The sequence below is a fragment of the Sitophilus oryzae genome, unplaced genomic scaffold, assembly GCF_002938485.1.
Source record: "Sitophilus oryzae breed Bouriz unplaced genomic scaffold, Soryzae_2.0 scaffold_682_pilon_pilon, whole genome shotgun sequence".
Taxonomy (NCBI): Eukaryota; Metazoa; Arthropoda; class Insecta; order Coleoptera; family Curculionidae; genus Sitophilus; species Sitophilus oryzae.
In genome coordinates this window covers 1,417,713-1,433,280 of record NW_022147287.1, presented here as the reverse complement: position 1 = coordinate 1,433,280, position 15,568 = coordinate 1,417,713, and the positions used below count along the sequence as shown (strand labels likewise).

The following is a 15,568-nucleotide window of genomic DNA, read 5'->3' as shown; positions in this document are numbered from 1 at the left end:
GAACGTAGCTCGATGGTAGGCGGAAGTGGGAAGTGCAAGCTGTATGTCCTCAGGAAGTGCAGCTCGGTCCCAGACCGAGAGGAACTAGAGAAACTAAATAAAAGGCTAGTTCACGTACGGATTGGCCAGCGCGATCGTAGCCCGATGCTAAGCGGGAGTGGAGGGTGCCAGCCGTATGTTACCTGTCCCGGACCGAAAGGATTGAGAGGAACTAATTAGAAGATTAGTTCACGGGAATCTATTCAGTGGGCAGATCTGAGATATAATACAAGGCGACGACGATGGATTCAGCCTTGTCTATTGCCACAGCCGGTGTAATTACCACAGGAAATTGTCGTGGATACTGTTTTTGATTTTTACTTTGTTCTTTGAATATTTTATGGGAATGTTTCACTTTAGGTCCCTAAAATTAAGAAATATCTTATAAAACGAAGTAGATATTCTGAATTTTTGGATAAAAACAAAAAGTTTGAAGTGGGAAAAATGCAATTTTTCGTAAAATTTTCGTATTATTTGCTCCAATTGATTTGTGATATAGTTTTTTAAACTCTGCTTTGAGTTTCTTAATCTGCAATAAAACTTACCTATATATTTTTAACATATGCAATTACACGTCTCGTTATATTTCGTACATTATAAAAATTATACAGATCAGACTGTGAATAGTTTTGACTGACAACGAAACCCATTAGCAAGCAACTAGGATGTCAATGTTTATCGGGAACTATTGTGAACTAAAGACCTAGTTCAAAGAACTATTAATCTGAACTAGAACCAAGGAACTAGTTCCTCCCAAAGAACTAAAGTTCCCACCTCTAATTTCAACAGAACATCGGTGTTCGTTATTAGCTAGTTTTTTCTAAATTTTTCAAAATAGTTGGTTTCCAGTCATACTTACCAAAGGTTTGTCTGATATATCGGGCAACAAGGGCGGTTTTAAGTTCACCCTTCGCCTGAGCCCCGAGTAGCAGTACTTGGAATTGCCTCTCTGGCCTAATCTTCGAGCTCTCACTTTGGGGAACACCTGTTTCATAACCTTGCCGAAATCTGCTTGCGATAAGGGCTTAATGGTGTTCTTATCACAGTACTGCCTTGAAAAAAAAATATAATTTAGATTTTAGATTAATTTAATTAAATGAAATATGACTTTTGCGTTTTGAAACGGATTAAAAGGACTCCCATTGGGAATATGATAAATTTTACATTTAAAAAAGTATATGACCAAATATATGCATTTCTTGATAGAATATTGAAAAATTTAATCAGAATAAGTTGTTTCAGTTTTTTAATTCTACGTAAGTATATCAATTTTCAACTACCTAGTTGAAATATATAGAACTTAAAAATAACTGATTCCTGAAGTCCATTTGTAAGTCAAATATTTATCTGGTGGTCATACAATTATTTAAGTGTTAATGAAGTAATTGATAGTTTTTAAGAAAAAAATAAAATTTAATACTAAAAAAATGATTCCGCTCATACAAAGCATGAATAATTCTGCTATTTTTCCAAATGATATCATTCCCATAATGCGCAATTCTAAATATGTACTTAAGTTTACAGATTCCTTCAAATAAGTCCCGCTATAGTTATAAATTATTTATCACAGAGTTTCAATACGCAAAACTTATTTGATCAATATACAAACTATACAAATTTGATACTGTAAAAGGTGTACAACGTATGAAGTGTATACCGGGTGCGTCTCAAAAGTGGCTCACCCCTATAACTTTTTTATTTTTTCAGATAAAACAACGAGATTTGGTATGTTAGAATATGACATAAATTGGGATTGACTGACATATCCAATTGTTTTCTGTCACTTCCGGTTTTACCGGAAATGACTACAACTTTTGATTTTTAAATGGCACCCTCGATATTTCTTTACTTTATTCGATAGAAAATGACACTCTGAATAGAATGACATATCATATGTCAACTTTTGACATTTTCACTTATGGTTTATTTGAAGTTGTAACAGGCGGTTCATAACGACAATTGGACTCGCAATACCAAGTGTGTATGGTACCAAATTAGTGGTAAAAAATACTTTTTTCAAATATGCTAATGGGCCACCCTCGTTCCATTTGAAAAAATTGAGATATGATTAAAAATACGATTTGGACATCTTTTAACCGGCCAGGGCAAGGCACTAAAAACATTAGACGATCAAATCTATTTTTCCAAGGCTCCTTGATTAAAAATTAGTGTTTTTAACACAGTCATGGCACTCTAGATTGAAATTTAAAGTACAATTTGTTTTTCAGCGAATATGTCAAAAGTTGGCATATGATATGTCATTCGATTCAGATTGTCATTTTCAATCGAATAAAGTCAAAAAATACCGAGGGTGCCATTTATAAATCAAAAGTTGTAGTCATTTCCGGTGAAACAGGAAGTGACCGAAAATAATTGAATACGTCAATCAATCCCAATTTATGTCATATACTAACGTACCAAATCTCGTTTTTTATTCGAAAAAATAAAAACTTTTGAGACGCACCCGGTATACAACTAAATCTTACAAGCCGTTAAAACTATATTTTTGATATTTTGTACTATGTCAACAATTTTATGACACGTACAGAGTGTCTCATTTTAACTCTAACTGAGAGTTTTCTCGCTTCTTATTAAAAAATTATAGCCTTGTCGATTTCACGAACCTGAGCTACTGTTATTTTGTGAAACCTAAGATGGCACAAACAAAATTGCCAAGACCCCCTTAGTTTCCATGATACAGGCTTAGGGTTGGGTAACGAGGCGTAGAAAATTAATGTTCTACGTGTATATAGAAAAGTGTGTAGAAAATGTAGAATATTAAACAGAAAATGTATAAAATCTGAGAACAGGTACAAAATTAATGTTGAATTGTGTCTGGAAACGTTCTATCCATTTTTAATCTTTCTATAATCAGTGTTAATTTTTGTGTCAATTTCTCGTAAATGACATCTCGGCATTGATTGCCATTCCCCAGCTGTCTTCGACGCCGTTTTTTTTTTCGATCATAAGGTATAAGTGTGTGCCACAATACCTACATGATGTCAAATGTCGAATGTAAAAAATCTATTCGTTTCTTCTATACCGGGTGCGTCTCAAAAGTGACGCACCCGGCTATATAACTTTTTCTTTTTTCCAGATAAAAAAAACGAGATTTGGTATGTTAGTATATAACATACATTAGGATTGATTGACGTATTCAATTGTTTTTAATCATTTCCTGTTTCACCGGAAATGAGTACAACTTTTGATTTTTAAATGGCACCCTTTGAATATTTTTACTTTATTCGATAGAAAATGACACCGAATAGAATGACATATCATATGTCAACTTTTGACATTATTGTATATGGTTTATTTGAAATTGTAACACGCGATTAACAACGACAATTTGACTCGAAATACCAAGTGTGTGGTACCAAATTATTCGTAAAAAATGCTGTTCCAAATATGCTAATGAGCCAGTTTTGTTCCATTTGAAAAAATTGAGATATGATTAAGAATACGATTTGGGCATCTTTTAACCAGCCAGGATAAGACACGAAAAAATAGTGTTTTTAACTCAGCCATGGCACTCTAGATTGAAAGTCGTTATATTCAGAGTATCATTTTCTATAGAATAAAGTAGAAATATACCGAGGATATAATTTAAAAATCAAAAGTTGTAGTCATTTCCGGTGAAACAGGAAGTGACCAAAAACAATTGAGTACCTCAATCAATCCTAATTTATGTCATATCTGAAAAAATGAAAAGAAGGTTTTGGGGTGGGCCACTTTCGAGACGCACCCGATATAGGTATATTTTTTATTGACAATTTTCATAAAATACCATTTGAGAAAAAAATAAAGACAATAGTTACTCTTTCATTGAACTAATCTAGACGATTTAGACACAATAAATAAGAAGTAATTACTTTGAATGGAAGGCAGCAAATGTCACCAGAATTATTTTGTATTTGTTTTGAAACCACCTGAAATTATTCGAAACATTTAATTTCTGATGTAAGTCACATTATACTTGCGTCTTGCGTATAACAATTAAGTAATGTTTTCAAGATAACAATTAGTCTGTAACAAATATTAAATCTGAATAAATAATTAATTAAGTTTAAAAATTAAACAGGTTACGTTATGTGAGTCATTTATAGAAATTTATCTTTTAAATTTCTGATTAAAAAGAAAATAGAAAAATAAATGAATAAGTCAATAACCTACGATATTTCAAGAAATGTTCCTTAATTTAGATTGTTTGGCGAAATAAATATATTTCCATGTTATCTGTATATCTAAAGTCGAATACATCCAAAAAATAACCGAAAATTTCATTAACATCTGAATTAAAATGACAGACAACTGTCACGTCACTGTCAAATGTCCTCTTGTTGGACACATACTATACAGGGTGGTCCGAACAGTATTCCGGAAACTTCGGCAGCATATTCTGCAGATAAAAATAAGTAAAAAAGTACGTATAAATGTATGGCCCAAAATGCTTAGTTTCGGAGATACAGGGTGTAGAAATTTCATTTTTATTTCGATTTTTTCCAAATAATTTCTGAAGTAACGTCAATATTTGGATCAAAATTGGTGTCTGGGAGTTTTTTGACATGAGAAATTTGATTTTGATGTCAATATGACTCCTACTAGTAGAGGGCGCCACCTATATATTTTTTAACTGGTTTGAAGATTAATAACTTTTCGTCCGTAACTGTATAAAACTACTGAGTAAAAAAAATATATATTTACGATGTTTTTTATGTGAAAAAGGTCTCCTAGCAAAAAATCGCTACGAGTAATGGTTTTCGAGATATTTGGAATCGAAATTATCAATACCTGTCATCATTGACAGGTTGACTAAATAGTTATTAGACTAAAATCATAAATTTGAAATGTTTTAGTGCCAACAGTTCAACAGAAACTGTTTTATCATCGTTTTTTGTAGAAAAATTTATGATTAATTTGACAAAAATAAAAATTTCCCAAATTTATTATTTCAGTGAAATAAGTATCTACTCAACGTGTTTATGTTTCGTCAATAATGACATGTATTGACTATTTCCATTCTAAATATCTTAAGAACGGTTGCTCGTAGCAATTTTTACAAAGAGATATTTTTTACGTAGAAAGTCACAGAGATGTATATTTTTTTACTCGGTAGTTTTATACAGGTAAGGACAAAAAGTTATTACGCTTTAAAACAGTAAAAACACATGTAGGTGGCGCCCTCTACTAGTAGGAGTCATATTGACATCAAAATCAAATTTCTCATGTCAAAAAACTCCCAAACACTAATTTTCATCCAAATATTGACGTTACTTCAGAAATTATTTAGAAAAAATCGAAATAAAAATGAACCCTCTACACCCTGTATCTCTGAAACTAAGCATTTTAGGACATAATACATTTATACGAACTTTTTTACTTATTTTTATCTGTAGAATAAGCTGCCGAAGTTTCTGGAATACAGTTCGGACCACCCTGTATATATTTTTTTATAGATATCTTAACATTTTTGACATCTTCCTCAATTAAGTAATAAAATGTTTATTTTTTTAGATAAATCCAGTTTTTTGTTTAAAAATTAAAATAAACTTTTTTAATTACAGTCAAAACGTTGTGGTGTGGTACACACACGGATGCCAATTTTCTTATCTCAATATTTGTTAAAAATATCACAATAATGTAAACACCCTGAAAATCCTTTTGATTCATTAACAAATATTTTTTTGGATTTAAAAAATGAATTATAAAGTTCTTATCAAAAACAACCGAATACGCTTTTGATGTACAGGTTTGGTGAATTCAGTTGATTTCAAAAAATTTCGACAGCAGCGCTGTATACGGCAGAAATCAGAAGTTTTCACTATGTATTTCACGCCGTCCCGGTTACAGTTCACGTTGATCGCATTAAAATAATATTAAAATCGTGGATTTGTCATAATATTTAAGTATTTTAGATTTTTTTTAGTGCAGTTATTGCAAACTATAAAACACTCAGCTACGAGGTTTGTGTGATGTAATGCTGATTTGGGTAGTAAAAATTAAGTGAAACATAACTCGAACTAGGTGGCGTGTTGCGTTCTGACAACTTCAAATGTTAATAAAATTGCCGAAAAAATATAACACGTAAAGGAGGGCATAAGTACGTGGTTGTTGAGTGCAATAACATTCAATAACTCAACTTTCCCGGATATTCAACTCCCGAAACAACATTTTAAAGGTTCATAGTTTCTCACATTGATCAATATTGATTTGATCAAAAGCGAAAATGGATTGAAGCAGTTCGACGAAACAAGTGAGTAAACAAAGTGCCCATTACGTTATCAAAAAATTAAATAGACATACTACTATAAGAGGATAAAATATAATTTGCAATATTAATGGTAACTCTTTTTAATCAACTAGTGCTTAAATTTTTTATTCTTCTAAAATGATAATTATGTACCTTCAACAAATTTCGTTATAGCCGAAATAGTCCAAGTTATGTTCCCAATAGCAAAACCTGTGCGTAAAACTATGCTCGCTACCGTAGCTAAACTCATCTAAAAAGTTTTATTATCTTCAATAATAAATTATAATACAAGTTAGACCTTCCGGATATATCAAAATATTTACTTTTTTATTTTCTTTTTAGAATTTTCACAAATTATACTTCCTGTAATTATTAATTAACACTTTTAGAATAATTATTATATAAAGTTTTTTTCGTTATTCTCGCTATTTAAGCCCGTGTATATACCGATTGTTTACGATATTCTCCGATGGTGGCAGCACCGGCGGAGAATGCACCAAGCCTATAAGTTTTTTGATATTTGTATAAGATAATATTATTAAAAAAATCTAATTATACATTATGAAATTGATCTTAAAAATCTACTGTGTCACTCTTTCTGGAGTTATAACTCATCATACAGTTTCATGGCTTTGATAAAAGCCAGTATCTGAGACGGTTTTACAGAGGGTAGTGGGACACCCTGTATTAGGTACTTTCATTTTGTACGTTAAGGTTTGTCTATTTATATCTATTATTTGTATGGCAATTTGTTAGTAGAGAATAAAGAAGCAACAGTTCTTTGAAAAAGCTTTATTTAATAGAATTTTGAATCTTCTTCTTCGGGTTCCATCTCCTCATGGAGGTTGGAAATCATCATGGCAATTCTAACTTTGTTAACGGCTGCTCTGAATAACTGGTTTGAAGTCATTCCAAACCATTCTCTCAAATTCTTGAGCCATGATGTTCTTCTTCTTCGTGTTCTGCAGCAGGGCATATTTAGGTCCTCTCATTATATGTCCAAAGTACTCAAGTTTTCTCTTTTTAAGGGTATTAATCACCTCTTCGGCCTTATGAATTCTGCGTCGCAGTTCTATATTTGTAACCTTGTCAGTCCATGCAATCCTCAGCATACGCCGATAACACCATCTTTCGAATGCCTCAAGCTTCTCCATTTCGGCCTTTTTAAGTGTCCAAGCCTCTGAACCATAGAGTAGAGTTGCAAATATGTAACCCCTTTAGCATTCTTAATCTAAGCTTTAAGTTGATGTCTCCACTGCAGAAACATTTTTTGAGTTTTACAAAGGATGCTCTGGCTATTTCTATTCGAGCTTTTATTTCTGCTGATTGATCCAAGTTTTCGGTCAACCAACTGCCTAGATATTTATATTTTTGTACTCTCTCCATAGGTGTATATATCATCTATTAGAACATTGGCTTGGACATCTTGAGTAGTAGAATTTTGAATAGCTTTAGCAAATATCAAAGGATATTATTCAAGGTACGTCAAGGTCAGTTTAAACAGATTAGAGCCCAATTAAATAGATTATATATCTTTATTACTCTGAGGGATCAAATCAGTAAGGATCGCGCATCTCACTGTCAAGGTCGCGCCCGAGTGTAATAGCCATAAAAATAAATAAATAAAAACCGAAACCATTCACGACGATTTTCGTTTCAATCGAGAGTTTGCGAAACAACTAGAGCTCAACAACTTAATAATTTATTACCGCTATCAGTACTAATAAACAATATTGACATTGGCTTATTAGCGTTCCGATTACACAAAATACACTTATTTAAATTAAGGCCCCCAACATATCGGTAAACAACTTTTATAGGATACAGATAAATCCACTTACGAAAAAAAAACATTTCTAAGTTTCCTATTTTTATTTGGACATACAGGGTGTCCCAGGCTGAGCGTGCATTAGAAGTTTCTAGAGAACTACAATATCTAGATCGGAGATTTTTTGCACATCATCGTTTTACAACGAGATCTATCGATTAAAAATACAGTAAAACTTCCATATAGCGGCCACAAAAATTTTCAAAGGAATGTGGCCGTTAAGGGAAGTGGCCACTATTGGGAACAATAAAATACAGATACCAATGTAAAATGCCTTTATTTTGGAAACGTGCAAAGTAATTAAAATTAAGTACGAGCATGTAGTACAAACACACAATAAGTGTTAATAAATGATCTTCAGTTTTAGATTTTGGCACAAAAAAATAATTCAGTTGTTACAAAAAACTATTACATAAGAATTTTTGAAAAAAACTTTACAATGTATACATATGTATTTTACTCATAGGTATTCTTATATACATATGTACAATTGACTTTAAAAAGTTACAAAATGATAACCTTATTTTATATGGTGAAAAACTGATTAATGGTAGTCTGCTTTAAATTTTTAATTTTGATTTTTGTAATTTCACTTTCAAATTTCATCAAAGTATGGGCAATATCAACCGCTAGTTCGTCTTTGTTTTGAATCACCAAAAAATTCTGAATGTCTCTTAATTTTTCACATACTTCACTCATATTATTTATAGATGAACACAGAATGTCTTGGCCTTCATCTTCTTCCTCTTCGGCTTGAGTGGAGTCCTGTCTGTCCTTGTTGTTTGTAAATTCCTGGATTATTCCCTGCATCTCTAAACTAGGATTTTCCGTAGGGACATCTGAATCGACTGTCAGATATTCTTTAAGATCTGGACTTCCTGGCATGTTTTTTAAAATTGAAGATAACTGACTTAAAGGAATGTCGTCCTCTTCGTCAAATGCATCGTCCCCTTTGACGGTTGCAAATCCCGCTTTTTGGAAACATTTTTTTATAGTGTTCGATGTAACATTTTTCCATGCTGTACTTATCCACACCATAGTACTTGCCAAATTTATGCTCTCTTTAGCCTTTTCCATCGTTTCTTCGGTATTAGTAAAAGTCAAAAGTCTTTTAATAAAAAATTGACGATATTTTAATTTAAAATTTTGAATAATTCCTTGGTCCAACGGCTGGCAATGAGATGTCGTATTTGGAGGAAAAAAAATTATACGAACATTTTCAAGTTCTATTTTTGGGTGAGACGTGGCATTATCCAAAAATAAAAGAACTTTTCTACCCTGCCGTTTCATTTTGGTGTCAAAGGTTTTGAGCCAAGATGTCATTATATCTGTCGTCATCCAAGCTTTTTTGTTGGATACCCATTCTATCGGCAATTTATCTACATGCGCTCCTTTAAAACATCTCGGGTTTTTGCTCTTACCTATAACTAGCGGATTTTCCTTCTCACCATGCATGCTGCAACAGAAAAGCAGTGTCACTCGTTGTTTAGCTGATTTTTTGCCAGCACATTTATCATTCTTTAAAGCAAAGGTTTTGTTTGGCATTGCCATATAATAAAGCCCTGTTTCGTCTGCATTAAAAATGTCTTTAGTGTCGTATTCCTTAATGATTGCTGTTAATTTTGTTTTCCAGTCTTCAACAGTCACTTCATCCACATCTGCAGACTCACCACAAATTGTTTTGAAGTTAATATTATGTCTCTTGCAAAACTTATTTAACCAGCCAGTTGAAGCCTTAAATTCACTAAGTTTCAAGGATGTAGATACCTCAAGAGCTTTTTCCCGAATTAAGGTTCCCGATATGGGTATGTTTTTGTTCCTTGCCTTACAAAACCATTCGTAAACTAGTTGATCGATTGCAAATCCTTCTGTTTTAGGAAACTTTCGTTTTTTATCTGCATTGCATCCTTCTTCTTCAAACATTTTTTTTAATTCCACTTTGTTTTTTAAAATGTCGTTCACTTGCGTTCTTCCAACACCAAACTTTTCCGCCAACTTTCGAGCACTGCTGTTATATTTTTCACTTTCCGCGACAATATTTAATTTCTCTTTAATAGACAAACGTTTACGTTTCAAAGACATGGTTGCTGTTCTTTCAGAGTAAGAAACTAAACTGATTCTATATCTCCCAAAAATTTCAGCAAACTACTGACGAATTTGTATTGTATTTGTCACTCTCTGTACCTAGTTCTCAAACAAATTATAAATGTTTATTGCTTGGAATTTCCTAAAGTGTCCTGAAACAGCTCTTGTTAGACAAAAAAAAGGTTCGAAGGGTTCGGTTTTTGGCCGGTATTGGGGCAATAAATTTAATGGGGTTTTTCCTAAAATGTACCTTTAAAGCGGCCGGTGACCGCTTTCGGAATTAACGTTATTGAGAAATATTTTAATATAGGAATTCCCCTAAGATTAATTCAAACAACTGAAAATTGACCGCTAACAGAAGTGACCGCTTTTTAGAAGTGGCCGAAATGGGAAGTTTTACTGTATTTTCAATGTGTTTCAAGTTGACAGAAACTCTTTTATTTTAAATGGGTAGGTACCCCCATTTTTTATCACATACTTAAATTCTACGTAAAATTCTATGTGTGAATTTTGATATCAAACATTCTATACCTAACATTAACCGTTTTTGAGAAAAAAAATATTTAAAAATTTTCGACGAAAAAAAAACTGCCTGTGAAAAATGTGTATAGCCTAAGCGTCAAATTTAGTGACTAACACAACGACTGTGACATAAAGAGAAGACATGTGGCTTTCCAAAATTAAATTGTTCGAATGTCATATATAATATTGGATTAAAAAATTATCATAATAAGTCATTTTTAGTAGGTATGGTAGGCTCGAGGGTAGGCTATTAAGATCGGCAAAAAAAAGTTTTTTTTTAATTTCACTCAAAATGAGTTATCTGGGTCGTAAATGACCTAAATACAAAATATTTTCGTGGTGTCTGTCTGTCTGTCCGTCTGTAGCACGATAACTCAAAAACCGCTAAACCGATTTTAACCAAATTTTTTTTATTTATTTATTTAATATTATTCCAACGGTAAACCATTTTACATTCAATGTATTTAAGGACACCCCCCAAAAGTCAAGGTCTTCATTGGCATTGACATATGAAATTAGAGGTGTGAAGTTCGTGAACGAACTAGTTCCAATCAACTATTCCGACCCCGGAATGAAAGGCACTAGTTCCTGGTTTCTCAAAGAAATAGTTCCCAAGGACCTGTTCCGGGATCGAGACTGTGACCGATATAGAATAATATGCGACGGCGACGGATCGGCTAGCGCGCGTAGTCCGATGGTAGGTAGGAGTGGGGAGTGCCAGCCATACGTTATCAAATCCAGACCTAGAGGAACTAAACTAAATAAAAAACTAGTTTACGTACGAACGGATCGGGCCAGCGCGATCGATGCTAGGCAGGGGTGGGGAGTGCCAGTCATATGCCGTATGTTATTGGATCCGGACCTAAAGGAACTAGAGGAACTAAATAAAAGACTAGTTTACGTATGGATCAGCCAGCGCGATTGATGCTAGGCAGGCGTGGGGAGTGCCAGCCGTATGTTATCGGATCCGGACATAGAGGAACTATTTCCTTTACTTTGAAACTAAAAGAACTGCCTACCAACTTTTTATTAACATATTTTAGTATGGGCGGCTATACGTGCCTTCTGACGCCAATTTTTTTCACAATATTTTGAAGTAATCACTTATCAGTCAAATTTTAAATATATTAATTTTCTGCTATAAGTTCCAATTGTACCAACTTATTTCTTTGTTAAATAAAATAAACTACTTTGAAATTAAAATGATAGACACATCTATCACTGTCAAGAATCTTGTCGTTGGACAGACTATAGGTCTTTACTATAGTTGGTCTGTAGTTACCTTGCTACAAATATAGTAATCTTAAACCACACAGGTTGTTCAAAATTCTATGCCAATCCTGTTATTATCTCTAATTAAAAAATTAACATTTTTTTGTATTTAAAGCATTTTAGAATTTTTAGCGGTTCCATTTAGCGAGACCAAAAAACTCTGTTATTTTCCATAGTTCCTAAAAAAATACCTTTTTCTAATTAAAAATAATAAAACTTACATTCGATAGACAATAGAAAGTAGACTATTTTGAATAAAATCTGCATTTTTCTTGTTAGTTTATTCATCGTAAAAAAATAAATTTATTATTAAAATTAGGTATATAGAAAAAAAAATTAAACAAAAAAACAACATTTAAAAATAATAATTTTGAATTCTACAAAAAAACTTTAATAAGTATATCAGCTATTTTTGTATTTACTACACTTAAAACTAAAAAAAAACTGATGGATTTTATGACTTAAACGATAAAAAAACTGGTATTTATATAATATTAATTTTATATTACTATTTAAGATATGATACCCCCTTCCCACATTTTACTATATTTGTTCTAGCAATAAGCTGTTAAGTACATTTTTTATTTGCAGATAACATCGAAGATTAAAAGGCACTACAAATTTCGCATTGTCTTATCTAATCTAAAAAAGCTATATAAATCTGCGATATTTTTTCCGTACATTCATCTTTTAGAACGCTATGATATCTATTCTCAATACAGATACAGGCTGTCCCAAAATATTCACGACAAATGAAAAATGTTTCATTATCGAAAATTGGTTTACAGGGTTGGAAAAAATCATGATTTTTTTAAAAAAATCAAAAAAATCAGATTTTTTTGATTTAAATTCAAAACAATATTTAAATCGGATTTCCAAATGACTAGGACTTATTTCGAATTAAAGTCCTATCCTAAATGGCTAAATCTTAATAACTCTGAGCGATAACGATAAAATTAACAATTCTACGGGGCGTGTCATTTTTCCACATCGGTCACCAATATATTCCGCAAAAAAGTCGCGCGCTTCAGATCCAAACGATTTTTTTTCAAACGTCTCAAAAGTATTAATTTTTGTCATTTTAACGGCTATAGGCATAAAAGTAAAGCACTGTTACGCCTAAGCACAAAAATACAAAAATATATTATTAAACTGATATTAGGTGTCAAATTCAACGAGTGTACAAATCGTTTCTCGATTACTGGTTGTATTGTGAAATTGCAATGTTTGAAATTGATTAAAAAATTATTTGTAATGTTTTAAAAAAATAGTGTTTTATTCGGAGTAAAAATGTACTTTTTGTGCCTCCTTGTAACGCCGGAATAGCTTTACGATGGTCCTTCAAATGTACAGCATCGTCAAAAAAAGTATAATTTCTACTCTTAATAAAACAATACACTATTGTTCGGAAATAGTGTTAACGTGCATATGTAAAAAAATTATTTCAAAAATAGCTTAAAAACTCTGCATATAGTAAAAAATTGCAGTCTCATAAATACTAACCTTTTCCTTGTGATTCGCTGTTGGAAGTCAGCTTGCTGGCAGCTTCGGAACCGGAACCGATCGAACAATGTCTCACTAAGTAATTGGCCAATGACTGAAGGGAGGTAAAATGCACCCCCAGCTGTTGCTGAGCCCAATCTTTCACTATTAACCAGGCAGCGTACGTCAAGTTGGACTGCGTAATCGGAGCCTCTGTAGACTAACAAAAAAAATATATAGCCGGAAGATTTCGATTAGAGGTGTGTAGTTCGTGAACGAACTAGTTCCAGTGAACTATTCCGCCCCCGGAATGAAAGGAACTAGTTCCTGGTTTCGGAAAGAACAACCTCGGGACCTATTCCGGGATCGAGACTGTGACCGATATATAATAACATGCGACGGCGACGGATCGGCCAGCGCGATCGTAGCTCGATGCTAGGCAGGAGTGGAGAGTTTCAGCCGTATGTTATCGGATCCGGACCTAGAGGAACTAAATAAAAGACTAGTTTACGTCGGGATCGGCCAGCGCGATCTTAGCCCGATGCTAGGCGGGAGTGGAGAGTGCCAGCCGTATGTTACCTGTCGCGGACCGAGAGGAGTGAGAGGAACTAGAGGAACTAATTAAAAGGCTAGTTCCCGGGAATCTATTCAGTCGGCAGATCCGAGATATAATACAAGGCGACGACGACGGATTCGGCCTTGTGTATTGCCACAGCCGGCGTAATTACTTGTGATGGGAAAAACCGATTAACTTCGATAATCGAGTACTCGAGTTTCAAGCTGTTGCAATAACCGAGCGATCGCTCAAGCGAAATATCACTCGTATTTATCGTCCGTGGCTTGTGTACTCGTTAACGCCAAGCGCCAAGCAGTAAGTTGCGTGCGCAGGGCACATATTTATTTGGTGATGAATGGCAAGTAGCAAGCGACGAGCGATTCGCTTGATCGCTTGATTTAGTTTATTTCAAAGCATGTCGGTTATTTCAATAATCGAGTACACGAGCGAATTTTCGCTCGAGTTATCCCATCACTAGTAATTTTTTAGTTTGTTCTATTGTGATCTAAAGATCTAGTTCAAAGAACTAGAACCAAGGAACTAGTTCCTCCCAAGGAACTAGAATTCCCACCTCTAATTTCGACAGAACATCGGTGTTCGTTATTAGCTAGTTTTTCTAAATTCTTTAAAATAATGGGTTTCCAGTCATACTTACCAAAGGTTTGTCTGATATATCGGGCAACAAGGGCGGTTTTAAGTTCACCCTTCGCCTGAGCCCCGAGTAGCAGTACTTGGAATTGCCTCTCTGGCCTAATCTTCGAGCTCTCACTTTGGGGAACACCTGTTTCATAACCTTGCCGAAATCTGCTTGCGATAAGGGCTTAATGGTGTTCTTATCACAGTACTGCCTTGAAAAAAAAAATATAATTTAGATTTTAGATTAATTTAATTAAATGAAATATGACTTTTGCGTTTTGAAACGGATTAAAAGGACTTCCATTGGGAATATGATAAATTTTACATTTAAAAAAGTATATGACCAAATATATGCATTTCTTGATAGAATATTGAAAAATTTAATCAGAATAAGTTGTTTCAGTTTTTTAATTCTACGTAAGTATATCAATTTTCAACTACCTAGTTGAAATATATAGAACTTAAAAATAACTGATTCCTGAAGTCCATTTGTAAGTCAAATATTTATCTGGTGGTCATACAATTATTTAAGTGTATTGAAGTAATTGATAGTTTTTAAGAAAAAAATAAAATTTAATTCTAAAAAAATGATTCCGCTCATACAAAGCATGAATAATTCTGCTATTTTTCCAAATGATATCATTCCCATAATGCTCAATTCTAAATATGTACTTAAGTTTACAGATTCCTTCAAATAAGTCCCGCTATAGTTATAAATTATTTATCACAGAGTTTCAATACGCAAAACTTATTTGATCAATATACAAACTATACAAATTTGATAATGTAAAAGGTGTACAACGTATGGAGTGTATACCGGGTGCGTCTCAAAAGTGGCTCACCCCGTATAACTTTTTTATTTTTTCAGATAAAACAACGAGATTTGGTATGTTAGAAT

The 15,568-nt window shown here is 33.2% G+C and overlaps 1 protein-coding gene across 1 annotated transcript in view; it reads right to left on the bottom strand.

Annotated features, from left to right (window-relative positions):
• Positions 1 to 15,568, bottom strand: part of LOC115888039 — a 54,381-nt gene that overhangs the window by 12,628 nt on the left and 26,185 nt on the right. Inside the window, exons 3-7 of the mRNA XM_030907607.1 lie at positions 14,690 to 14,882; positions 13,500 to 13,698; positions 9,539 to 10,165; positions 8,659 to 9,199; positions 899 to 1,091 (exon numbers count right to left, since the gene is read on the bottom strand). Coding sequence (XP_030763467.1) covers positions 899 to 1,091; positions 8,659 to 9,199; positions 9,539 to 10,165; positions 13,500 to 13,698; positions 14,690 to 14,882 — 1,753 coding nt within the window. The remainder of the gene's footprint in view (positions 1 to 898; positions 1,092 to 8,658; positions 9,200 to 9,538; positions 10,166 to 13,499; positions 13,699 to 14,689; positions 14,883 to 15,568) is intronic.